This window comes from Mobula birostris, chromosome 21 (genome assembly GCF_030028105.1).
Source record: "Mobula birostris isolate sMobBir1 chromosome 21, sMobBir1.hap1, whole genome shotgun sequence".
NCBI classification, from domain to species: Eukaryota; Metazoa; Chordata; class Chondrichthyes; order Myliobatiformes; family Myliobatidae; genus Mobula; species Mobula birostris.
Window position 1 is genome coordinate 38711627 of NC_092390.1, and position 27381 is coordinate 38739007.

Below are 27381 nucleotides of genomic sequence, written 5' to 3' on the forward strand. Positions count from 1 at the left end.
AATAAAGTGGCCACTATGTGTAGAAGTACTGTACAATGTCACGATTACCCTAAATAATAAGTGTGCTGGTAGTGTTACATTATACAGACCATGTGTCTTGCATTGAGTTTAAAAGCATACCATCCATATTCTCCACAATCTGATATCGTGGTACGTAGACAACGTAAACATTGCAGGATCTTATGGCAGATACACACCAGCAGGTGGGGCTAAATTCAGAGGATAAAGTGGTTTGAATGTAAGAATCCTGACAAAGCTAATGAAATTGAAATTCCAGCATTTACCGTGAATCTCCGGGAGCTGCAAATGAACTGAGAAAGAGCTGCGTGCAATCTGTAAACTGCGGCTTGATTAGTCCTGAAAGATAGTCTATATAGATTGACCGATGTCAGCAAAAGCCAACGGCACTGCAGGGCTGTCACTATAAACTGGAAACACCGAAAAACAAGTCAAGATCGGCAAACAAACGTGAAAGGACTAGAGTCTCAGTCACAGAGTGCTTTATTCAGATGTACCATAAAGTGCTGAAACTTCGGGACACACACTCTCGGGAAATTTAACTGAAGTTTGGAAATTCGTGAACTAGAATCTCATAAGAGCTTGGAATGAGGAAAGCATGAAATTAATGGAAAAGTATTCAAGAATCCCGGGGGGGGGGGCGGTTGGATAACTAACGGAAGTGAAAAGAACATGAAATGACCCAACCCTACATAGATGCCGCATTCATAGAAAATAGGAATATGTATCCCATACAGATATATAGTTTGAGACAATCTTTTTCAATTGTTAAGATTTGTTGACCACTAAATGTATCTTTCCGCTTTCAGGCAAAATTATTAGCGCTAATCTTTCGTCCTTGGACTCACTTTACACCGCATGCTGTCGGAGCAGTGGTGCCAGGAAAATCAAGGATACGACCCACCCAGCCAACACACGTCCCTCTTCCCTCCGGAAGAAGGCTCAGGAGCTTGAAGACTCGTACGGCCAGATTTGGGAACAGTTTCTTTCCAACTGTGATAAGACTGCTGAACGAAAACACGAGAAATTCTGCAGATGCTGGAAATTCAAGCAACACACATCACTTTGATGTGTGCTGCTGAACGGATCCTGACCCGGATCTGGGCCGTACCCTCCAAGTATCCGGACCTGCCTCTCGTTTTTTTTTTGCACTACCTTACTTTCCCTTTTCTATTTTCTATTTATGATTTATAATTTAAATTTTTAATATTTATTATCGATTTGTGCTCCAGGGAGCACGAAGCGCAGAATCAAATATCGCTGTGATGATTGTAAAGTTCTAGTATCAATTGTTTGGCGGCCATAAAGTATAATAGCTGAAGCAGTGCCATCTAGAATTATGTCCTAATTCACCTTTCTAATACCCATTGGGTGGCGGGGTGAAGACTGAGTCTCTATGAAAAGAGGTGTAAGGCGCTCATTCCCTCCGCTGCCTGCAGGTCATTCTTGAGCAAAGTGTAGCACCTGCTTGACTCCTTCTCTCCCACCCCTCCGTTACTAGGGTCAGTGAAAACATGGGAGCAGGTGGTGGATGGTCGTATAGCAGCTTGTGCATATATCAGGTCCTGGTTATGTGACCACTGACGACAGGCAGATAATCTCCGAGGAATATTGATAATGGCTAGGGTCACTCGGTTTGTAAAGACACTGGCCAGAATAAAGCAATAATGGAAAACCAATTCTGTAGACAAAAAAATGCCAAGAAAATTATGGTAATAGATAATGATCGCCCACGTCATACAACACGGCACATAGTGATGATGATGAATACCTACTTCCTTGGTGTAAATGAAATTATTGAATGTTATTGGAGGCAGATACATCTTTGTCCCAGTTAGCTGAAAAAAATCAATAAATCCCATTCTTCTCTTTTCCTAGGATATTAACTTTTTTTCCAAGTATTCATCCAATTCCCCTTAAGTTACTAATATTTCCACCATATTTTAGTATAATTACCAATAAATTACAACACATTAAAAATATTCAGATCAAATTCACTGACTCTGTTGTCAATTACTTTAAATCTGCTGTCTTCATGTTACTAATATTTGCTTTCAACAAGTTTCTCATAACTTGGTCTTAAACAACATTTCCTTTAAATTTTTCCACTCCAAGGAGGACTTTTCCAGCTTCTCTGGTACCTCCCAAACCCCATTGCTCTTCTTGCACAGTGCCACAACGTGGACAGAGTCAGGGCATGAATACAAGCCATTCAGCCCACCATGACCTTTGGGTACCCATTCATGTTAATCCCACTTTCCAGCATTTGCCCCATAGTCTTCAATGCCTCAGTGATTTAGCTGTTCATCAGTACACCTCTTAAATGCTGTCAGAAACTGATTCCAACTCTGTGTGGCAGTGTATTCCAGGTATTTACCAATATACAAGGGTAAAAGATTCCCCCTCAAACAAATTCCCCTCCACGACACTCTCCTCCACCCGGCAGAACTGGCCCTCACCCTGAACAGTTTCTCCTTTGGCTCCTCCCACTTCTTTCATGCCATGGGCACTCGCATGGATCCTAGCAACACCTGCCTGTTCATTGGCTATGTGGAACAATCTGTGTTCCAAGCCTACACTGGCATCACTCCCCAACTCTTCCTATGATACATCAACTACTGCATTGGTGCTGCTTCCTGCACCTATGCTGGGCTCATCAATTTCATCAACCAACTTCCACTTGATCCATTTCCAACACACCTCTCCCCTTTCTTGATCTCTGGAGACAGTTTGTCTACTGACACATTTTATAAACCCACAGACTCTCACAGCTATCTGGACTATACCCCTTCCCACCCTGTCAGTTGTAAAAAATGCCATCCCCTTCTCTCAGTTCTTCTGTCTCCACCACATCTGCTCTCAGGTTGAGGCTTTTCATTCCAGAACAGAGATGTCCTTCAAAGGGGCTTCCCTTCCTCCATGATCAACACTGCCCTCACCCACATCTCTTCCATTTTACACACATCTGCCCTCTCCCCATCCTCTCACACCAGGAATAAGGTTCCTTTTGTCGTCACCTATAACCCCACGAGCCTCCACATCCAGCACATAATTTTTCATGACTTCTGCTATCTTCAGTGGGATCCCACCACCAAGCACATCTTTCCCTCCCCCCACTTTCTGCAGGGAATTGCTCCCTGCGCTACTCCCTTGTCCATTCATCCCTCCCCACTGATCTCCCTGCTGGTAGTTATTCTTGCAAGTGGAACAAGTGCTACACCTCCTCCCTCATTATCATTTTGGGCCCCAAACTGTCCTTCCTTGTGAGGAAACACTTTACCTGTGAGGCTGCTGGGGTTATCTACTGTGTCTGGTGCTCATGATCTGGCCTCCTGTATATCGGTGAAACCCGACATAGACTAGGAGACTGCTTCCTGAGCACCTTTGCTCCATCTGCCAAAAAAGCAGGATCATCCAGTGCCCACTCATTTCCATTCTGATATGTCAGTCTATGGTCTCTTCTACTGCCACGATGAGGCCACACTCAGGTTGGAGGAGAAACACCTCATGTTTCATCTGGGTCACCTCCAAGTTGATGGCATGAACATCGATTTCTCAAACTTCGGTAATTCCCCCCCCCCCAACCATTCCCCAATCCCATTTCCCTGTCTCACCATATCTCCTTACTTGCCCAACACCTCCCTCTGGTGTTTCTCCCCCTTCCTTTTCTTCCATGGCCTTCTGTTCTCTCCTATTAGATTACCCGTTCTGCAGCCCTGTATCTCTTCCACCAACTTCCCAGCTCTTTACTTCACCCCACCCAGTTTTCATTTATCACCTTGTGGTTCTTCCTTCCTACCCCTACCCACCCACTTTCTTACTCTGACTCCTCATCTTTTTCTTCCCCCCAGTCCTGATGAAGGGTCTTGGTCCCAAACGTCAGCTGTTTACTCTTTTCCACAGATGTTGCCTGGCCTTCTGAGTTCCTGCAACATTTTGTGTCTGCTCCCCTCGAAATCGGTTTAGTTGCTGAACGAGGCTGCCGTGCTCCTTTGCATGGTCCTTCTCCTTTTGGCAGAGGTGCGGAATAGAGTTATAGACAATGACGCTCTAGTCCTGTTACTTTATTTTTGTTTAAAAATTACACCTATGACAGTGAAATTTCACCACACATAGTCGATTGCATTTACACAGGAGATTGTTTGAATATTCGAGCATTTATTTCTTCAAGTACATACCCAAAAAAAAAAAAAAATTGGTATTCAGATACAAAATTAAACAACCCAGAAGTTGTATTGGGACAGAGAGCAGGAAGATTGCTGAAACAGAAAAGAACATTAAAAGAAAATTTTATTGATTGAATGAACAACAATGAGGCAAGGACTGAGTGATACAGTATACAGAGAAATTAGTATTTCAAAGCATTGAAAAACAAAATAGCAAAATCCAAAAGAACAAAACAAATCCTGATTTGTAGACACAGTTAAAATGACAGAAATGTAGCAATATTAATTATGCACCCGAAGTGGTAATTTAGATTTTGCTATTGAATTGTCCTCCACGGACTTTGACTGGTCAACATTAGCAGTATGTTTGTTTTCCTTGTCTTTTTTGTGGCCTTTCTTGTGCTACAAAAGGAGAAAATAAATACAATTATTAATTTGCTGTACACAGAGAAAAATGCTTTGATTTTAAAATAACGAGATGTTCAATTTACTACAAAAATTAAGATAACTTTGCTTCTTTCTAGTTAGTGGCCAGAGTCTCATTAATATACAGCATTAAGGCAGGATGAGTGTAATTAAATACCAGGCATTAAATCAATCCATGTTATGAAGAGCATCTATGGATATGCAAAATGAAAAGATGAGCTTAAACTGTAACCAAGAAAAAGAGATATTAAACAGGTACATTATGTCCTTTCAGCTGAAGAGAAAGGACTTTTCAGAAATAGTTGGGAACCAACTATCTACAAAGAAAGAGGAATTAATTGTAGTAAACTCAATCATCTGCAGTGGAGAAATTATCCAAGATATATTTCTACAAAAATTGAAAAGGACTGAGGGCAACAGATCCCATGACTAATGACCCATTCTTTGGATCTTAAGTAGCGAATTCTTTCCAACTTTCTAGAATTTGCTAGAAAAAGGGAACAATTGACAAGATAGTCTCAAATACACAGTTAGGAAAACATTATTTGCTGGTATTATTTTTATTAGGGGCAGGATGCTTTGGACTATTAACTTGAATATTTTATTTCAAAAATCCAAAGAATTTGCTATTATATAGCTACATGCTTCAGGTGGCAATATCCAAAGATCCCCACTTTCCAGGCAATCATTACAGCTACCACTGAACCAACTGGCAAATGCTGATTGGTACAGGCTAGTAACACTGTGACCATTTTGCACTAAAATTGACTTTTTTTGTGTTCTAATTGGGTTGCTTCTTTTCCTTGTGAATGCTGCTTATATGATGCTATGTGCCTGTGATACCGCTGCAAGTAAGATTTTCATTGCACCAATGCTCATGACAATAAATTCAGTTTGACATTTCTGAAATAGACGGGGGTGGGGTGTAATTGAGATTGATGTAATGTATTTGGATCTGAATTTCCAAACTGCAGTCAAAGTGCCACCTGAGAGGATATTACAATTAGAGTATATGCATGGGTGGGGCAAGGCAGAAAAATATAAACAAATTTTCAATTAGTAAAAATGGTCAGTATCCAGAAGGGAGAAATAGATAATTTAATTTGGCAGGGCGTTGATCATTTTTGGCCATAAAATTTCATATCGTTAGCTTAGATGAGTGCATCAACTGTAAATTTCCGTACAAACTGCAAGGAAGATGCAAAATAGGAGTCAAATGTTAGTGAGACTACACATTGAGCGATGCGTTTGAGTTTTCCTTATTGAGGGATATACCTGCATTAGAAGATTAATTGGACTGATTCTTGGGAAACATTTGTCGAATAATTGTGTAGAGTAAGCCAATATCCCTTAAATTTATGAGGACCTCAGCCTGAAACTAAGATTATTTTTTAAATGGGTATAACAGGATATTTACTAGACAATAATCCCCTTAGGTGGAAAGACCACATCTCAGAGGGTCAGTCTCACAGTTAGAGATCAGCCACATTTCTTCATTCAAAACACAAGATTAACTTATGTACAGAACACTATCAGAAAATAGAGAGGAGGTCAGATCGGTTTTAGATATTGAGGGCTCACAAGATGGCACAATAAGGTGTAGTTCAGCATCTGACACAACTAAGGTATTACTGAATGATACAGCAACCTATAAGAGACAAATGGGCTGGTCCTGTTACTTTTTCTTAAAAAAGAAAATGAAGCCAGTAACAAGTTGAACAGATTACCTGGAAGAAAGGGGCACCACCACCATGGCAGAAATCCTCACTACTCAGCTTCTCACTGGCAGAGCTTTCATAACTTGTGCTCATTTGTTCATTTTCCACAGTGTCCTGAAATTAACCACAATATGATATCCAAATTAAAATCTAAACATTAAAATTTGTGGCAATTTTTTAAAAAAACGTATACACTAAAGCACTTCCAAACTACGCCTGCTTAGAAAAAAGGCCAATTCTTAAATACAGCTCTACCTCCACCTAACATTATGTGGCACAGGAAACACCGACTGAACCAAGGTCCACACAATATCAGTTAAATCCAATTTTAAATAAAATTGTAATTTACCTTTCTATTTGTTCAAGGACACAACAATTGAAAACAAATAAAAATATTTTGTTTAAGTATGTCTTCAGGCGAGCTGTCATCACCATGTAGAGGTACAATGGAATGGAAGTTGGATTTCAGCCACTAAATTTATTGCGAGGACAGTTAAAAATTTTTTTGCAGTAATTGGAGTGGAAAAATCAAAAGGATTGAATCTTTCTATAAATGAACAGAGGTACAGAAATTCTTTATTTTCTCTCGGCCTGAAATACTGCTGAGGTGGCAAACAGGGCTAACCTAATCTAATGACTGGACTACATAGAAAAGATAAAGGTCATCAAAGTAATTATATGGGGCCAAGTACCTAAAAAAATTGCAGAGACTGTAACAGTCTGGAGCATTAAATAACCCCCTGCATCCAATTTCCATTCAATTATTTTGGGGAGGAGGGAAGACATTGTGGAACTCTAGCTCTGTTTCTATTCCTACATTAGATAAAGACAGTGTCTGGCCTCTATTTCTATATTTGATAAAGACTGGACTACGATAGCTACTTGATCAAAAGGGAGGGATCTATGAGGAGGGATCTCATAGAAACATTCCAAATGTTAAAAGGCCGGAACAGATTAGATATGGCAAATTTATTTCCCATGGTAGGGGATTCTAGGACAAGAGGGCATGATTTCAGGATTGAAGGGCGTCCATTTAGAACTGAGATGCAGAGAAATTACTTTAGTCAGAGGGTGGTAAATCTGTTGAATTTGTTACCACGAGCGGCTGTGGAGGCCAAATCACTGGATGTATTTAAGGCAGAGGAGTGGGGAAGACTGGAAGAATTGGATCAGCCCATGATTGAATGGTGGAGCAGACTCGATGGGCTGAATGGCCTACTTCTGCTCCTATATCTTATGGACTTATAATCAGAGATAATAGAAAGATTACTCAATGCAGAAAAAGCAAAAAGAGGATCTAATTCAGTGAGATCAAGACCAAATTATAGAGCCACAAATTGGGACCACACCCACATGCCATCAGACCATTGCTCTTATTACATCAGTGCAAACTAACCAAGAATTTTGTTCTTAACTTATCGCTAATCACAATATGCTGTAAGTGACTGAGCTAGTGCTTTCAAAAAGCCATTTTATAATGACACCTTACCTGCTCAGGAATGGTTTCCTCTTGGATAGACATGGCAGCAGCCAGAGAACCCTGCAGTTCCTGCTGTTGGATCTTGTGCTGAGCAATTAAGACATCGCGTGGCTCTGTTCTGGAGATGGCGTGTGGATATGGATAGTTTCTCCGCTTTGGAGTGGTACCTCAAATTAAAAAGCAACTGTCACCAGGGCAGAATCATACCTGGTCTGCCTCAATGAAATGGTACCACCCCACCCACTATTACTTATTGCCAAACAGTTCCCAAGATTTCCCCCATGGACGGTCCCATGCCCGGCTAAGAAAGGGGGGAGGGGGAATTGGGCTCAGGGCCATCAACCCCATCCCGTAAAAACCCAGAGCCAAAGCAACACCAACAGAAGCTCCTGAGACCTCATCCCTGGGAGAGAAGGGATCGATGACTGGTTATGCGCGGGGACATCTTGAAAGTCTGCCCAGGATTGAAGATTCAGGCAAGCAGCTGTTGGCAGCCTATGCCCCAGTTGGTGCAATGGTCTTGAGAAGAAACAGTTCCCAGGGCAGCAGATAATCCCAACCAGTTATCTCAGTGCAGCATGATTCTATGCACTGATGTACTGAGCCTGATGTACTTCCAGTATTCTAAGACACATTGTCAGAAGAAATGGCTACACAACTAGTTTCTTTTTCATTAAGCCTAGGGACTACTGCTCTGTTGCAGAACAGCACTGGTATAATAAAACCCAAGGCAAACAATGACAGCTTTGCAATCTATAAATCAAGGATCTATTCCAGTATAGTACTACTTTGTCAGGGGTAGCTGGCTTTAAATTTTAAAAAGCCAAATATAAAAGATTGTAAAATACGAAGTAAAACCATAAAACAGGAAGTTCTCCTCTGCCAAAGTCACTGTGAGCAGTCCAACCGGACGTTCGTCTCAAACATTCATGAGCCCATTGTGCTAATTAAAGTTATTGTATTCAAGGTACTTAATACAAAGATGAGGCATCGTATATTTGCAAGATTTTATCATTTCTAGACTATCAGCAATTCAGTGACCTCCAAATTTTTTAACTCCCATGTACAGCAATATAAATAATATTCAGTTGAGAAAAGTTGTTCCAGCAAGTTACTTTCACAGATAATCAGCACAATTCTAAACAAAATATTTTATTAGTATGATGATGGCTAGAGAGGATAATTTAGCTACAAAGGGTGGTGAACCTGAAACTTCAACTCTTTCCACATTCCACAGATACTGCCTACCCTAATAAATGTTTTCAGCATTTTCCATTTTATTCCCTTTAAAATTGCAGGAACTTAAGTTTTATCAAAAATTTCGTTCATTGAAGACACTTTCTCCTCCACCACTCTTAACAGTTTAAAATAATTTACTGAGTAAAGGAATTTAATCTCACCTGTGGGAATGTCCTGTCGGAGCTCATCTTTTAAAAAGTTAGAAACATGTTCTAATCCTGCCCGTTCTAGTTCAGTCAACTCTTTTAAGCATTGTGTCATTTCCCCTTTATCATCGTTAACTTGTTGAAGTATGGTGGAGAGTATTGACTCCTCTGCATCACACTGTCCTTTCAACTCTTCTGTGATCTTGGTGACATGGGGGTCACAATTCTCATTCATAGTCTGTGCAAAAGAAGACCACAATATATTTTGACTTGTTTGCAATAGTCAAGAATAGGTCAATTTCAGAGTAATGTCAACCCATTCCTTACAAGTTTAGTTACAATAAAATATTGAATAGCAGATCAAAGCTATTGTAAAATTCAGATTCTTAGATTATGAAAAAAAGGTATATTTTCTTATTAATCTCATTCTAATTGTCAATACCTTAAAAGTACATATTTTATTTAAAATTTCATTCCAAAATACAACCTTTAATAAGAGGGAATTGGGATGATTTTTGAGATTGGACACAGTGAAGCAGGCCAGGAAGGAATCACAGCATAAACACCTACCTGTACCAAGTTCCTTAGCTGCCTTTTGTTAACATCAAAGAAAGATTCTTGATCCTGACTTAACGTGTCAACAGTGCCCTCTGTTGATTCACACCACTGGCTGCTTTCCTGGTGAAGGACTTGCATGTTACAGCCAAGCTGCTGGCACTCAACATTCAACTTATCTGCAGTTGTTATCCCCTCACAGGACGCATTTTTGATTTCATTTGCAAAACCATCTAAAGAAGTGACAAGATTCTCTTGTTGAGAAGTAGCACCATCCATAACATCTGCAGATTGACTAGAAAATAAAACAGATGATTTTAAAAAGTAAGTTTTGTTGTAAGCCAAATGGTAAAGGCAAATGAATCAGAATCAGGTTTATTATCACTGGCATGTGTTGTGAAATTTGTTAACTTAGCAGCGGCAGTTCAATGCAATACATAATAAAATAGAAAGATAAACAAACATGTATATATATGTATATTGAATAGATTAAGGTGCAAAAATAGAAATAATATATTAAAAAAAGTGAGGTCGTGTTCACAAGTTCTGTGTCTGTTTAAGAATTGTATGGCAGAGGGGAAGATGCTGTTCCTGAATCACTGAGTGTGTGCCTTCAGGCTTCTGTACCTCCTACCTGATGGTAACAGTGAAAAGAGGGCATGCCCTGGCTGATGAGGGTCCTTAATAATGGACGTCACCTTTCTGAGGCACCACTCCTTAATGGCATTTTCGGTACTATGGAGGCTAGTACTCAAGATGGAGCTGACTAATTTCACAACCTTCTGTAGCTTCTTTCTGTCCTGTGCAGTAGCCCACACACCTCCCCCCACCTCCCCATACCAGGCAGTGTTGCAGCCTGTCAGAATGCTTTCCACGGTACATCTATAGAAGTTTGAGTGTTTTAGTTGACAAACCAAATCTCTTCAAGCTCCAAATGAAATGCAGCTGCTGTCTTACCTTCTTTTATAGCTGCATCGATACGTTGGGACCAGGTTAGATCCTTAGAAATCTTGACACCTAGCAGCTTGAAATTACTCACTCTCTCCACTTCTGATCCCTCTATGACGACTGGTTCACGTTCCCACGTCCTACGCTTCCCAAAGTCCACAATCAGCTCTTTCGTCTTACTGACATTGAGTGCAAGATTCTTGCTGTGACACCCTTCAACTAGCAAGTTTATCTTGCTCCTGTACGCCTACTCGTCTCCATCTGAGATTCTACCAACAATGATGTATCACTGTCACACCTCGCTATCAGGTGTGAGCAAGCCCGAGGAGGGCCACCAGTTGGGAAAAAAAACACAGATGGTAAACTGCAAAATCATGTTAGTGCAAAGGGGTTGTATTTAGTGCCGGGGAAAAAAAAAAGCAAAAGTTGTACATTTTTTTTCCTTCACAAGTACAGAAATGAAAAATAACATCTATGTACAAAACTACAGAGGCTTTCTCCAAGACACACTTTGTCTTTAACCCTCCAATTTAACTATTCACTGACCATCACCTCTGACCTCCACACCTCCAAGTGGTCACCAGTCCCGTGACTGAGCAAGAGACAATAGGGGTGTTCCTCTCTGGGTGTTGATGTATGCTGGGCCAGCTGTGCCGCGACCAGTCCATTGGAGGGCTCGTGTTCTTGGTCCCAGGTACGAACACTCCCCAGCGAGACCTGCACCAGCAGCTTGAGGATGATGAATTCCCCCATTTCTTCCTTGCTATGGACGCCTGGCCTCATCAGCTGGCACAGACCTCCCCCGCAACCTCAGTCAATAAGTCTCCAACGATATGTTGAATTTTGCCAGGTTCACCTCCTTCAGCTCAGGATAACAGCTGGACCTATCCTCATCTGTGGCTGAGTAGGCAACATGCCCACACCTCCAGGGGCCTCCCCCACAAGTCTTGGCCAGCCGTTCGAACCACAGCAGATAATTCTCGATATCTTCTCCCTGTTGGAAGGCTAGTATCTTGGGTTCTGACTAGAAGGCAAAGTCTCCACACAGCAGGCCCAGGGGAGAAAGAAAACTTCTTTTGGTGTTCGGAGAGCTACGAACCAGCCTGTGCAGGACTCCAGCACCAGAGACAAGTGTTGACCCGGGAGCACCCAGTGCATTGGGAACTCCAAGGTTCGTAGTGTCTCCAGTCACCTTGGAGAGCACGCCGGCGCTGTTATCTGGGCCTCCAGGTATGCAGGACCAGCCATCACAGACATCGCAGGTGCCTTTCCAGCAACCGGTGCCTGCACCCTCTCTTTCATCTGAGCCAAGACGTGGATATTTCACCTACCAGTCAGAAACCAAGATGCCAGCCTTCCAAGGGGGAGAAGGTACTGAGAATCGTCTCCTGTGGTTCGAATGGCTGGCCAGGAGGCCCCTGGAGGAGTGGGCATGTTGACTCCTCCCTCTCCTGACTGGGGAATTCATCATCCTCAAGCAGCTGGTGCAGGTCTTGCTGGGGGGTGTTCGTACCTGGGACTAAGAACACGAGCCCTCCAATGGACTAGTCACAGCACAGCTGGCCCAGCATACATCAACACCCAGAGAGCAGCACACCTATCGTCTCTTGCTCAGTCACGGGACTGGTGACCACTTGGAGGTGTGGAGGTCAGAGCTGTTGGTCGGTGAATAGTTAAATTGGAAAGTTAAAGACAAAGTGTGTCTTGGAGAAAGCCTCTGTATATTTGTACATGTTTGTACATGCATGTTGTTTTTCATTTGTGTACCTCTAAATATTTTTTTTCTTCACAACTTTTCAGCAACTTTTTCCTCCTGGCACTAAATAAAACCCCCTTGTACTAACGTGCTGTTGCGGTTTACCGTCTGTTTTTTTCCCCAGCTGGTGACCCTCATCGGGCACGCTTACCCATACCTGATAGTGAGGTGGGACAATCATCAGCAAATTTATAGATGGTATTTGAGCTACACCTAGCCACACAGTCAGAGGTATAAAGGAAGTAGAGCAGTGAACTAAGCACACACCGAAGTGTGCCAGTGTTGAGCATCAGTGAGGAACTGTGCTTCAAATTATTAAAGAGTAAAACTCTAAAGAAATTTGAGAATTTCCAGCATTTAAAACAGGCATGAAAGCTGCTGTCAGAATCAAAACAAAGTATGAAACTTGTGCATTTTTACAAGGTTGATAATAATGAAATACTGAACAGTGATTAGTACAACCCAGGTACTTACAAATGCACATTTTCCTGAAGCGTATTCAATGAATGTTGTACGTTTCCATTCTGAGTTAGAAGACTATTAAAACTCTTCTGAGTTTGATGAACTAACAGATCAAACTGTGTTTGTAGATTTGAAATCATGTCTTCCTGTGATTTTTGTAGTTCTTTCCTCAGTTCCTCATTCTCATTTTGGATTACACCCAGAGCACTGCAAGTGCTCTCTTGCATTTGCTTAAGTCTTTTGCTGTGTTGACTAAAAAATGCATTGGTTTCCATTTTCATAACTTCCATCTGAAACATGAAGTAACAGCACAGTAAGAAGCAGCATTGCTGCAAATAAATAAATTAAATAAAATAAACAAACTCAGTGGCATGATCTGGCTTCATTTTGGTTTCTTGAGTCTTTGGTGGTGGGTGCCGATGCTTTTTTTTGCTGGAAGGGGAGGGGGATCATTGCTTTGCTGCTGCTTACGCGTGGGAGGGAGGCGAGATGGGGGGTAACTTTGGGGTTCTAACATTTAACTGTCATTCATTCTTTGGAGGCACTCCTCTGTTTTCGTAGATGGTTGTGAAGAAAAAGCATTTCAGGATGTATATTATACATTTCTCTGACATTAAATGTACCTTTGAAACCTTTGAAATAATTGATCATTAATATTAAGTACTTATGTTCTAGTATTATTTATTTTTACACATTAGTTTTTTGTCAGCCTTAATGCTTAGTTTTTCATAAATTCTATTGTATTTCTTTTATTTTCCCATAAATTCCTGCAAGAAAGTGAATTTCAACGTAGTATATGGTAACATACATACATTGGTAATAAATTTCCTTTGACAGGTGTGTTAGCAGCAAGAATATTTCCAAAATGGTAAGCTTTCAGTATCTGCAAAAATATCTTTCTTTTTTTTTTAGGGAGAAGTGAAGACAGATGAAAGGAAAGAGAAAATCTCATTTTATTAAACAGATGCAGAACAAAGTATTAGTCACCTTCTTTGCCATTCCAGAATATGTCTCAAAGTTCAGTTTGAGACAATTGTTCAGTTCTAATATGCTGGTAATCATGGGCTTTAAATTCTGCTTGAACTTCTTTTCCATTCCTTGCTTGTGGTCAACCTGAAAACAAAGAGAGACTTAAAAACATTTATAAACCATAAAACCAGTAATCACAACTCCATTATCTACCAGCCCCAAATGCTAATTAACCATAGATAAAAAAGGATCAAAAACATGTTGATTCAGATAAGTAGAACATAGACATCGACAGCACATTACAGGCCCTTCAGCCCATTATGTTGTGCCGACCATGTAACCTGCTCTAGAAACTGCATAGCCCTCTATTTTTCTAAGCTCTCTTAAAAGACCATTCAGACAAATCTGCAGAGCGACTGATTTATAATCAAAACACACCAAAACTACATACTCAGCAAAAGTCTTAGAGAATAAAAACACATTATATCTAGGGTGCCAAAGACTTTTGCACAGTACTGTAATAATTTTATGTGTTGCATTGTCCTGCTGCCACAAAAACATATGGGTGATGATCAACCTCATCTGATATAGGATCTCTATGGTGGACTGAGAGTGGGAGAGGGGAATTCTAGTTGAAAAAATAGGAAGAGAAAGGGGAGGGAGCAGGAAGCATCAGAGAGACATTCTGTAATAATCAATAAACCAGTTTTTTGGAATCTAATAACACCGCCTGGTATCTCAGGCTGGGTGTGTCTGCACCTGTGCCTCCCTCTGTCGCTGGCACTCCTCCTCTGCCACCTGTCCCACATCCCTCCTGTTGCACTTCCCTCTTGCCATTCCCAACATGGTTTTCTCGCACTCTCCAGTCCAAATACAGTACTATGCATATGCCCTGAAATAACACAGATTCAGTCACTGTAACCAACATAGGAAAAGATGGTATTTGTTTCCATTTGGGAGGAAAATGCACAGACAATTCATATTCAGACAAAAGAAAAGACAGCTGAAAAAAAGAAATGATTTTTAAAAAAAAACTTCCAACAATGTATGGCTATGAATGTTCTGCAACTCACTGGAAGAGTGAAACAAGAGCAGCATGTTTAAATGATAACTCCTTTCCACAAGCCCTGGTAAACTAATCTCAGCCTGAAAAGTTGGCCAAACTTCCTTATTCAACAAATGTGTATTTTTATTTTTTCTAGGTCTAGTGGCTTGAAAGAGACTGCATTTAGTACATTTGTATAATAGTAACAAATCTAATTATGTGCAGGGATACAATGCTTGGATAATCCCGACTTAGTGTTCAAAAAGGACAGGATCAAGTTTCAGGCACCTGAAACTTTCTAAACAGTGAGGTGAGTGGGGAAAATAAAAAAATACATGTTTGCTTTTTAAGGTATTGGAAAGAGGGCTGCAACTCCGACATTCTTTTTATACCAAAATCACATGCTTGCCTTCTCTCAGTGATTTGGTGCTCTCCCATCTATAGGTGGCTCAGACATTGATCACTATCTCATAACAATCTGTGGAACCTCAGTAAGGAGGAGGGTGTAACCAAAACTACACTTTACGTGATGATATGATTGAATGGTCAGCCAATGCTGTCAGACCCATGTAGAGGAGGCATTTGAATGAAACAAAAGTTCCCCAGACATTCCAGGACGAAAAGTCTGTCCTGGAAAGGAGGTTTAGAAAAAGTACTAAAGGGAGGATTGTGAAACAAACTCTGACACATTGTAACTACTACTTCCTTCCTCCACTCTTTGTAGGAACTTACCAGTGCCTTCTGTATGGAATTTAGTGACTGCTCAGTCATACTCTCTTGTTTTAACAACTCCTGAAGACCTTGTGATACTTCCGAAGATATCACATCCTTCATTGCTGAATATGCAGCAGCCGTTGATGACATGGCAGAAGTTATTGCACGGACATTTGCACCCACGAGGTCACCTGAAAAAAAATTTTTACATACTTAAGCCAAGAAGGACAGAAGATTTATTTTGTAAGAAGCAGCCACTTATGAATTTAAGTAAAAAAAAACATTTGAAATCCAAAACTCACCTACTGACTTTGCATAACAATCTAGCACTCCCCACTGCCTAACACGGGCTTTGTCAGTTTTTGTCTGCATTTCAGTGAACAGGTCATTCATCTGATTTAGAAAGGCCTCCTGTGCCCTATGGTTATGAAATTCGACGTTGGTTTTACGGTCAAGCTTATCATGAAGACCAGACACATCTCTTGTACTCACTTCAACCACCTGCAACAACTGAAAGAAGTGAACAAATTTATTATAATAAAAAACACCTGGGGGAGAAAAAGAAAGTGAAGTGGGGAACAAAAACACTCCATGTACTTATAAGGCATTTCACATTACCTTGATTCAGTGCTTAACCAGACTATAAATCAGACAAAGAAACGATTGACATAAGCCAAAGATGATATGAGGGTAGGTGATCAAAAAGGGACAAGTCCTGAGATAAAACTTAATGACAGAAATCCAGTGCCTGTGTCAATTTGATAAAACATAATCTTTTAAGATTTTAAAATCAAACAACAACTCCCTCAATGTGGCTAACAGTAACAGTATGCATATCACACAGAAATACTGTAGCTGCAAGGAAACTTTAAAATTGTTATTAAAATGTATACCAACTTAATCATTGCATTTAGTATGATAAAATACTCAAGGCCTTGCTCAGTTAGTGGAATAGTAAGCCTCTGTGTTATCAAATTAATTCTGTTCATTGAACTACCAGCCAGAATAATGTAAAGACTCGGAAATCAGAGGAGAGAATCTGTACCCCAAACACAACACCTGGAATTTATTGTGATACATTATCTGGTCATTCTCTTGTCATTGAAATCCAGATCATATAAATATACAGGACAAGACTGAGGTCAGATGTCAACCTGTCGTGCTGAGGGAGCGAATGTAGAGGAGAACAGTGAGAGTGCACGTTTCACTTCTCCCTGTACCGAATTTAAAACAGAATCTCACTGCTGACTATGGAACATTCCAGTTTCAGGCAGGATGTGAGCATCTCCAACAATCAGCACACGATTTCAAAGACTGAACCCCACAGGAATAAAAACTAAAGCTAGTCATTAACTCACAAACAAGAGAAAATATACAGATGCTGGAAATCCAAAGATGAGCATCTAATCATCTTTTTTTTTTTTTTAAATCCAGTCCTCCCAAATGGTCTCGGCCTGTAACGTCAACTGTACTTTTTCCCCATAGATGCTGCCTAGCCTGCTGAGTTCCTCCAGCATTTTGTGTGTGTTGCTAGTCACAACAGGTCAAAGATACCACATTTATTATTTAAGGAGATCTTCAGAATGTCAAAAGAACACACACATCCCATTGCCATGTGTGGCATAGTCTTTATATGGTAACCATCATATGGATTTGGCAACGCCAAATAGATTCTTATTTTATAAAATGGTGAATGAATTTCTAATAAAATGTCATTATTTTAAAGATAGTATTTCATAGATTAATGATCCTTCTGACTTGTAGAGCATCTGAAACTGCGTACTTTAAAGAAAATTGATAGCTTGGTCTTTCCATTCAAGCTTCTTAGTCAATTTACACTGCGCTGTAGAGGCCCAGGCCTGGTCTTTATGCTCAGTGTGCTTCTCAATGGGAAGGTCTGGAGTTACCAGATAATTAGGATGTGGGCTGAGTTTTATTTTGCCAATTGTATTGATGCTTGCTGAACAGAGCTAATTCCACTTTCAGACACATGATCTGAAACCTGAAGGGACACAGACCAGAAAGGGCTCTTTTACATATTTCTGGCTCTTCCACCCTTTTGGATGTTTAGCACTAGACCTGAACATGGAAGCTCTCCCTCTTCCCCCTACCACATCTCCAAGTCTCTCTGATTCATCCACCAATTTCTTTAAAGCTATTACCTCTGCTTATTTGCTTGGTCTTTCTTATCTGAATTGCCCATAACTGTACATGCCTCATTTAAATCTTCTTCCACCTTCCTGTGTTCTAATCCAACTTCCCTAATCGTTGCTCACATGGCTGTCCTGGCAGCAATCTGGGAAAACTTCTCTAGCATGACTGTACTCCATATAAATAGTAACTAGAAATTCGGACATCAACTCCAAAATCTTTGTCCTCCTTTTCTCAAAGCTTTTCACTGCATATTTATTCATCTATTTTACTCTAACAACCTACCGACATCACCCAACCCACATGTTCATCTCAGTCTAAACTGAGAAATCAAATGAAATGTTCCTACTGTCTATAGCTTCCATCAGTTTCAACCACATGGAAAGCATCTGCATCAACTGCAATTTCTTAAATCATTCTGTCTAGATTCAGATTCGGCCAACAATGTTGTACCAAACTTTTAACCTGCACCATGATCGATCTATCCCTTCCCTCCTACATAGCCCTCTAGTTTTATAACATCCACGTACCCATCTAAGTGTTTCTTAAATGGCCTTAATGTATTTAGAGTTAAACTAGAGTTGCAAGGGAATGGGAACCAGTGTATGGAGACGCTGTGCAGACAGGTGTTGTTAAGACCTCAGACAAAGTCAGGGATCAAAAGTCTGAGCATGGTGTGACTAATGTTCTGAGTTGTGTATATTTCAATGCAAGTAGTATTGTAAGAAAGGCAGGTGAGCTCAGGCCATGGATCAACACTTGGAATTATGATACTGTAGCCATTACCAAGGCTTGGTTGCAGGAGGAGCAGGGCTGACAGCTCAATATTTCAGGGTTCCGTTGTTCTTGACACGAGGGATGAAAGGAGTAGGGATGGCATTACAAGTTAGTGAAAACGTCATAGCAGTGCTCAGACAAGACAGACTGGAGAACTTGTTTAGTGACGTTTTATGCGTGGAACTGAGGAATAAGAAAGGTATGATCAGAGTGCAGGATTTAGAGGAGCAAATTTGTAGAGAGATTGCAGACTGCAGCAAGAAAGAATGTTGTTATAGTAGGTGATTTTAACTTTCCACATATTGACTGGGACTCCCATACTGATAGAGTTTGTCAAATGTGATCAGAAAAGTTACCTTAATCAGTACATAAAAGGCTCAATGAGAGAGTGGGCGATACTAGATCTCCTTTTAGGGAATATGACAAGGCAGGTTACAGAAACTTATGTAGGGAAACACTCTGCACCTTGTGATCATAATGCCATTAGTTTCAAAGTAAATATGGAAAAGGATAGGTCTGGCCTCAGGTTTAGTTTCTAAATTGGAGACAGACCAATTTTGATGGTAGCAGAAAGAATCTGGCAAGTGTGGACTGGGACAGGCTGTTTTCTGGCAAAGTTGTTCTCTGTGAGTGGAAGGCCTTCAAAAGTGAAATTTTGAGAGCATAAAGCTTATATGTGACTGTCAGAATAAAAGGTAAAGATAACAGGTTTAGGGAACTTTTTTTAAAAAAAGATATTGAGGACATGGTTAAGAAGAAAAAGTAGGCGCATAACAGATAGGAACAAATGAGGTACAAGAGAACACTTAAGAAAGAAATCAGGAGGGCTAAAAGAGGGCATGAGGTTGCTCCAGCAGGCAAGGTGAAGGAGAATCCCAAGGGATTTGACAGATGTGTTAAGAGCAAAAGGATCGTAAGAAACAAAACTGACCCACTGGAAGATCAGGATGGTAATCTATGCATGAAGCCAAAAGAGATAGGGGAGATCTTACATAGGTTTTTTTTGCATCTATATTTACTCGGAGGTGTTTGCTGTATTGAGGCAAATTAGAGTGGATAAATCCCCAGCGTCTGACAAGGATATGGGGGTAGAAGGGTGGGTTGGCAAGTTTGCAGACGATACAAAGGTTGGTGGTGTTGTAGATAGTGTAGAGGATTGTCAAAGTTTGCAGAGAGACATTGATAGGATGCAGAAGTGGGCTGAGAAATGGCAGATGGAGTTCAACCTGGAGAAGTGTGAAGTGGTACACTTTGGAAGGACAAACTCCAAGGCAGGGTACAAAGTAAATGGCAGGATACTTGGTACTGTGGAGGAGCAGAGGGATCTCGGGGTACCTGTCCACAGATCCCTGAAAGTTGCCTCACAGGTGGATAAGGTAGTTAAGAAAGCTTATGGGGTGTTAGCTTTCATAAGTCGAGGGACAGAGTTTAAGAGTTGCGATGTAATAATGCAGTTCTATAAAACTCTGGTTAGGCCACACTTGGAGTATTGTGTCCATTTCTGGTCACCTCACTATAGGAAGGATGTGGAAGCATTGGAAAGGGTACAAAGGAGATTTACCAGGATGCTGCCTGGTTTAGAAAGTATGCATTATGATCAGAGACTAAGGGAGCTCGGGCTTTACTCTTTGGAGAGAAGGAGGATGAGAGGAGACATGATAGAGATAATAAGAGGAATAGATAGAATGGATAGCCAGCGCCTCTTCCCCAGGGCACCGCTGCTCATTACAAGAGGACATGGCTTTAAGGTAAGGGGTGGGAAGTTCAAGGGGGATATTAGAGGAAAGTTTTTTTACTCAGAGAGTGGTTGGTGCGTGGAATGCACTGCCTGAGTCAGTGGTGGAGGCAGATACACTAGTGAAGTTTAAGAGACTACTAGACAGGTATATGGAGGAATCTAAGATGGGGGCTTATATGGGAGGCAGGGTTTGAGGTTCGGCACAACATTGTGGGACGAAGGGCCTGTACTGTGCTGTACTATTCTATGTTCTAAGGTGTTCCCTCAATCCTGTGGGAGGAAAATGCACAAATTGCAGAGGCCCTAGCAGAGGTACCGGAGGATTGGTGGATAGCTGAGGTTGTTCCACTGTTTAAAAGACCAGGATATTATAGGCCAGTGAGCCTGATGTCAGTAGTGAGAAAATTATTGGTAGGTATTCTAAGGGATTGAATAAATGAGTATTTGGATAGATATGGACTGATTAGGGATAGTCAGCAGGGCTTTGTACATGCTGATCAATCTTATAAAGGACTTTTGAGGATGTTACCAGGAATGTGGATGAAAGCAAGGTAATGGATGTTGACTACGTGGACTTTAGCAAGGCATTTGACAAGCCCCACATGGGAGTTTGATCAAAGAGCTTCAGTTGCTCAGCATTCAAGATGAGGTAGTAATTTGGATTAGACATTGGATCTGCGGGAGAAGCCAGAGAGTGGTAGTAGCTGGTTGCTTCTCTGGCTGGAGGCCTGTGACTCGTGGTGTGCCACAGGGATCAGTGCTGTCCATTATTGTTTTGTCATCTATATCAATGATCTGGATGACAATGTGATTAACTGAATCAAATTTGCAAATGACACCAAGAATGGGGCTGTAGTGGACAGCAAGGAAGACTATTAAAGTTTGCGCGGGATCTGGACAAACTGGAGAAATTAGCTGGAAAATGGCAGATTGAATTTAATGCAGACAAACATGAGGTCTTACACAGCAAACGGTAGAGCACCAGGGAATGCAGTAGGACAAAAGGGATCTGGGAATACAGGTCCATAATTTAAGGAAAGTGGCATCACAGGTAGATAGAGTGGTAAAGAAAGCTTTTGGCATATTGGCCTTCATAAATCAAAGTATTGAGTACAGGAGATCGGATGTTATTTTGAAGTTGTACAAGACATTGGTGAGGCCTAATTTGGAGTATTTGTGCCGTTTTGGTCACCTACCTACAAGAAAAATGTAACTAAGGTTGAAAGAGTACAGAGAAAATTTACAAGAATGTTGCCAGGACTGGAGGACCTCAGTTATAAGAAAAGATTGAATAGGTTAGGATTTTATTCCTTGGAACATAGAAGATTGAGTGGAGATCTGATAAAGGTATACAAGATTATGAGGGGTACAGATAGGGTAAACGAAAGCAGGCTTTTTCCACTGAGGTTGGGTGGAACTATAACCAGAGGTCATGGGTTAATGGTGAAAGATGAAAATTTTAAGGGTAGCATGAAGGGAAAATTCTTCACTCAGAGGTGGAGAATGTGGAATGAGCTGCCAGCACAAGTGGTGCATGCAAGCTTGATTTCAACATTTAAGAGAAGTTGGATAGATGTACGGACGGTAGGGGTATGGAGTACCATGGTCCAGGTACAAGTTGATGGGACGAGGCAGTTTTAAATGGTTCGGGACGGACTAGATGGGCAAAGGGCCTGTTTCTGTGTTGCACTTTTCTGTGACTCTTTGTACCTCTAACAACGCCCCTGGCAGGTTGTTCTATACACTCACCACTATGTTAAACAAAAATAGATCTCTGACATCCGCCCCCCCCACCATACTTTCCTCCAATCATCATAAAATGATGCTCCCCCAAAAACCAGTAGAAGAAATCTTTGGAAACAAACAAGATGATTTCAACATGTTCTGCATTGTGAATTAAGAGTAGAATAAAGACGATATGTAGAAAGCCCATTGACCACTAGAAGCAAGAAACTTCATTGCCATCCACCACCACCATTTGGAAGGTCATTTAATTCTTCTGTCAGCCGAGTTAGCTGCAACAGTTCAGAAGATCTGAATGTGATAAGGAAGGAGAGATGCACCGTAGACAGCCAGAAATCAAGCAGCTTCCTACCTCATTGGCTGTACTGTAGAGCTTTTGTTCAGTGTGAGCATGGGCATCACAGACAAATTCTTCTTCAGACAGCTTTCCTTTGGTCAGCTCCAAATCTTGCCAAGTCTCCTGGAGTGCCTGCTCTCGCTGTTGCAGTTCAGACACACACTGTTCAAGTTCTTTCTTGCCATCCAGAAATAGCTCGTTAACCTGAAGGTAAGCAGGGAGAAACAAAAAGGGGAATTGTTATCTGGAGTCCACTGAGTGTTAGATGATTATTTAATCATTTTAGCTAATTCTATGATACTAAAGTCATCCCCAGAGGTGGTGACTAATCAGCCATTTGCTATCAGCACTTGGCATTTTGATTTCAGATTTCAATATCTGGAATTTTACTCCTAGTCAGAGCGATGTAGCACAGATACAGGCTCTTGGACTCAACCAATCCATGCCAGCCCAGCTAGACCCAATCTCCAGCATTCTGTCTATATCCCACTAAATCCCACCCATCGAAGTGTATATCCAAGTGCTTCTTAAATGATACGACTGCACCCGTCTCAACCACGTTCTCTGACAGCTTGTTCCATAAACTCACCACCCACTGCATGAAAAAGTTACCCCTCAAGTCCTTTTTAAATCTTGGCCCCTTCACCCTAAAATTTATACTCCCCTACTCTGGGTAAAAGATTGCTACCCCCCCAGTTTATCCATGCCTCTCATAAGTTTAAACATTTCTATAAGATTGCCCGTCATTATCCTACTTTCCAAGGAATAATAGCCTAGCCTGGTCATCCTCTTGCTTTAACCACAACTTTCCTATTACAAAATGACCAAAACTGTGTACAATACTCCTCGTGTGGTCTCAAAGATTTACACCACTGCCACATTGTATCCCAACTCCTACTCAATCCCCTGACTGATGCAGACCAGTATGCAAAACACCTTTTCACCACCCTGTCTACCTGTGGTGCTGCTTTCAGCAAACTTATCATCTCACACTTATCAGTATTGAAATCCATTTGCCACTCCTCAGGCCAGCTTCCTTAACTGATCAAGGTCCCCTTGCAATCTACGATAACCTTATTCACTAGCAACAGCACCTCAAAGTCGAGTTATCAATAAACTTACTGATCAAGCTTCGTGTATTCACAACCAAATCACTTACATAAATAGCAAAAACAAGGGTCCCAACGTTTGCCCCCGTGGCACATCACAAGTCACCAGCCTCCACGTCCATGCACAAAAATTTATGTCTTGGCATCTATACATTTCTCAACTGTTTCTTTTAAAATCTCAGGACAGAAGAGCTTGTTTCAGAATATTTGTAACTCACTTTTGCTCTTTATCATCACTAAGTTTTAGCAAGACCCAACTCAGAAAGCAACATTAGTTTCCTTGGGATACTAGCTCTTCCTTCAATTTAAATAGTTTTGCAAAGTACTCAGAATCAATTGTATTTCCACTACTTAAAAACATACAAATAAAAGCAGGTTACCCAGTCCCAACTACAACCCATCTCCTGTATCATAAAGCATGTGTATCATTTCTTTACAATTGGCATTGTTATCTCAGCTTTTTCTTTTTTATTTATTCCTCTTCAGCTACCTGGATGTGTAGTAAATCTGATTTTATAAGTATGCCATTAACTTTACCACACCAATTTATTTTGGCAAATAGAGCTCCTACACTGGCTGTGTTACATAAACCCATCTTAGAAAATATCCCAGCACTCTGCTGCACTTGTCTAAATTATAGACTTCTTGGTTTACTGAAGGCAGTCTCTCTCATCACATACAAGTCAACTTTTCTCAGCTTTAGATTACTAATAGCTTTAACTATTGCCACTCAGTGTTCCTCTCTTCAATACACAACATTGAATTTATTAAGAATGGTATTAGAAAAACATTCATATGACATTTAGCTAAATCATTCTCATCTGCTCTGATAATGGCCCACACCCTTTTTAGATTATTTGGATACATTTCTGCAAAAACCTATTTTATGCCCAATCCAGAAATTAATTGCTTTGTGAATACAAGGTACTTCGCTTATCTTCATCTATATGAAAAGTTCTTCCAGCTACTTACTGGGTGGACTGGTCAATGGCTTGAAATCAAGTTCATCCTTCTCTTTAGCAACCATCTGAGGTTGAGGCCAGATTCATCAACAGCCTCTGTATGGAGCTTGATCCAAACAGATATAATCTACGACAAGACCCTTTTCCAATTCTGGAATATCATCCAATTTGCCCCTGCCTCAATTCAGCTACTACTGAACCAATAGCTTTGACTATTCCAGTGCTCACTAGCAACCCATCTCCCACCTCCATCAAGTGTGTCCTTCCACAGTACACTGCTGCCTGTCCCATAGACACCCCGGTGCTCCCAGCCCAATAGCACAGCAACCACTTCCTCTATGGCCTCATCCCACCCAACCTCTTCGTCCTCTTCTAGCCTTCGATATTCTACCCATTTTGACATCTTCTACAAATTTATATTAGAGAACTATATTGTACCTCCAGCTTTCTTTGTTCTGGTCTGGAATTCCCTCCCTCAAAGTCTAAAGTGACTCCTTAAAATCTGTTAATTAAAGTTTTGTCTTAATAACACCTTCTGTGGCTAAACCTCAAATTTTAATTTACTTGGTAGTTCTGATATACCGGGGATATTTTGCTGTGTTAGAACTGCAATACAAATGCACATTGTTATCCTGGGGTAACAATTATTATGGTGGCCTCCTACCCGTTTCAGCTCTTCCTCCATAGCAGCGATCTTTTCTACATAGTCATTAATCATCTCTTCCTGAACGGTCACTTTACTCTGCATCAGTCTAAAAGAAAAAAAAAGTTGTATTACCATAGCATAGACTTCCATATTACACATCTAAATTTTGCACAAACTGCTGGGTTTTCCTTGCTACAGTATCAAACCACTTAACATTTATTATGAACAGTGTAATAGAGCAGCTCAATCTCATTCCCTTGGCAAAAACTGCTAGAATTGTCACCCGCACAATACTTATCACATGACCAAACTTATCCCCCACAGCCCAGATCTTAACACTTCTGTACATGCCGCTAGTATCAGATTAGCTCTTAAATATATTCAACATGAGGACATCTGGAGTCTGGAATCATTGTATATTGCATTTAAGTAGCCCCCTCTGCATTGAAAACAGTGGAAGGAGGGACGAGAAAGCTGCGGACCACCATAAGTGGGGAGTGTAAACATCCATACCCCTTACCAAGCAAAGCCCTATATCAGGAGCCTCACTGTTCAAAAGTTGCATTCTAAAAACCAAAAAAAAGCAAAAAATAACAGCTCAAAGGTTAAGCTGAAATCACCATTTTGTTTCAATGGAAATTTAGACTCAACATTTGTACCTGAAATGTAAACTTACTCGTAGTTTTCTACAGACATGAATACTCCATTTTTTTCACGTGCTGCAGCAAGATCCCGTTTTAGTCTTTCAATCTCCTCGGTGTACTCCTGCAATCAAATCAATTACCCAGTTGGACCACTTACACCAAGTTGAACTTGAACTACAATCATTTGGAAGTACATTAAAAGAAACTACAGCCGGCCCTCCTTATCCGCCAGTTCCGCATGTGCGAATTGAACCAACCGCGAATCGAGAAAACCCGGAAGTGCTCTTCCAGCACTTGTTGTTCGAGCGTGTACAGACTTTTTTTTCTTGTCATTATTCCCTAAACAATGGAGTATAACAACTATTTACAAGGCATTTACATTGTCTTAGGTATTATAAGTAATCTAGAGATGATTTAAAGTATACGAGAGGACGTGCGTAGGTTATCGTGGATCGGGATCAAAAAAAAACGGAAGTTCTCTTACTAAGTGGGAGCAGGTACACCTGATATTATTTAGCGTCAGTTAGTCAAACGTTTGTCTTAGTATATAGTATATATTTTACCTTTCTAGGCATATAAAAAAATTAAGAAATGCAAGTTTCAGCGCCGGGCTTGGGAACGGAAGTTCCTGAGTTCGATCCAGTGACAGACCGTGCTCTCCATCCCTGCCGGGATGATGTGGGGGTTCAAAAACCCAAAACCCCAGAACCCAATAATTAAGCCACTACGTTGCTTAGTAATAATTGTAGCTTTCATTAGGGCAGGGCCTTTCTCACTTTATCCTTTAAAATTGTTCCGATCGTTGACCGACTGCAGCCTAACGCTTTTCCAATGACCGATGGCATTTCACCTCTTTCCGATCGCTTCATTATTTCCACTTTATTTCAAATCGCGATCATGATTATTTTCGTAAACAGAAGCACTGCGGATTCAGAGCTTCGCTGCCGGGTCCTAATGTCCACTGCACTGAGACGGCTTAAATAAGGTCCGGGGTTCCGCTGGGTCCTAAGATCCACCGCATTGAATCAGCTTGAATAAGGGACTTGAGCATCTGCGTTTTTTGGTATCCGTGAGGGGTCCCGGAACCAATCCCTCGCGGATAAGGAGGACAGACTGTAATTTGTTACATTGTATTCTCACTCAAAAATACATCTAGCTGGATTGTAGAATGTAATACAATAACTTTTAGGAAAATCATGGTTCTATTTCTACATATGCATTCAAAAAATAAAACATCAGAAAAAAAACACATGAATTGTCATTACTGGAGTCAGAAACAACAGTCGTTACTGCTACAGTTTATTTCATGTTCTTGGTTCTGCCACGCAGTTTCTGGTGTGAATACACGAATAGTTGAACCACAAGTTTGAAACAAAAAAGAAAGGAAGTGAGAGATAATCAGTATCTTTAAATGGTATATCAGCCTCTGCCTTTTGCAGATAGAAGCTGATCCAACTTATTCAGGATTTGTTTTTTTAAATCCTTGCAAAACAGAAGAGGCTGTGCCAGACTTTCAAAAGGTTACATCTAAATAATGACAACTCATGAATTGCTAAGGATTTTGATTTTATGGCTTGTTTCATAAATTTGTAGAGTATATCTTTTTTTAAAAACATTGAATGAAGCATCTTA

The 27381-nt window shown here is 40.8% G+C and overlaps 1 protein-coding gene across 2 annotated transcripts in view; it reads right to left on the reverse strand.

The window, feature by feature from the left end:
* Positions 1-4078: 4078 nt before the first annotated feature.
* The window catches only part of kif11 (kinesin family member 11), a 44291-nt gene continuing 20988 nt past the window's right edge, over positions 4079-27381 (reverse strand). For both annotated transcript variants that reach the window (XM_072239338.1, XM_072239337.1), the window contains exons 12-23: positions 25782-25870; positions 25124-25211; positions 22404-22592; positions 15945-16152; positions 15661-15833; positions 13902-14027; positions 12927-13204; positions 9764-10043; positions 9209-9431; positions 7818-7975; positions 6338-6442; positions 4079-4586 (exon numbers count right to left, since the gene is read on the reverse strand). In XM_072239338.1, the coding sequence (XP_072095439.1) occupies positions 4467-4586; positions 6338-6442; positions 7818-7975; positions 9209-9431; positions 9764-10043; positions 12927-13204; positions 13902-14027; positions 15661-15833; positions 15945-16152; positions 22404-22592; positions 25124-25211; positions 25782-25870 (2037 nt within the window). In that variant the 3' untranslated portion in view covers positions 4079-4466. The remainder of the gene's footprint in view (positions 4587-6337; positions 6443-7817; positions 7976-9208; positions 9432-9763; positions 10044-12926; positions 13205-13901; positions 14028-15660; positions 15834-15944; positions 16153-22403; positions 22593-25123; positions 25212-25781; positions 25871-27381) is intronic.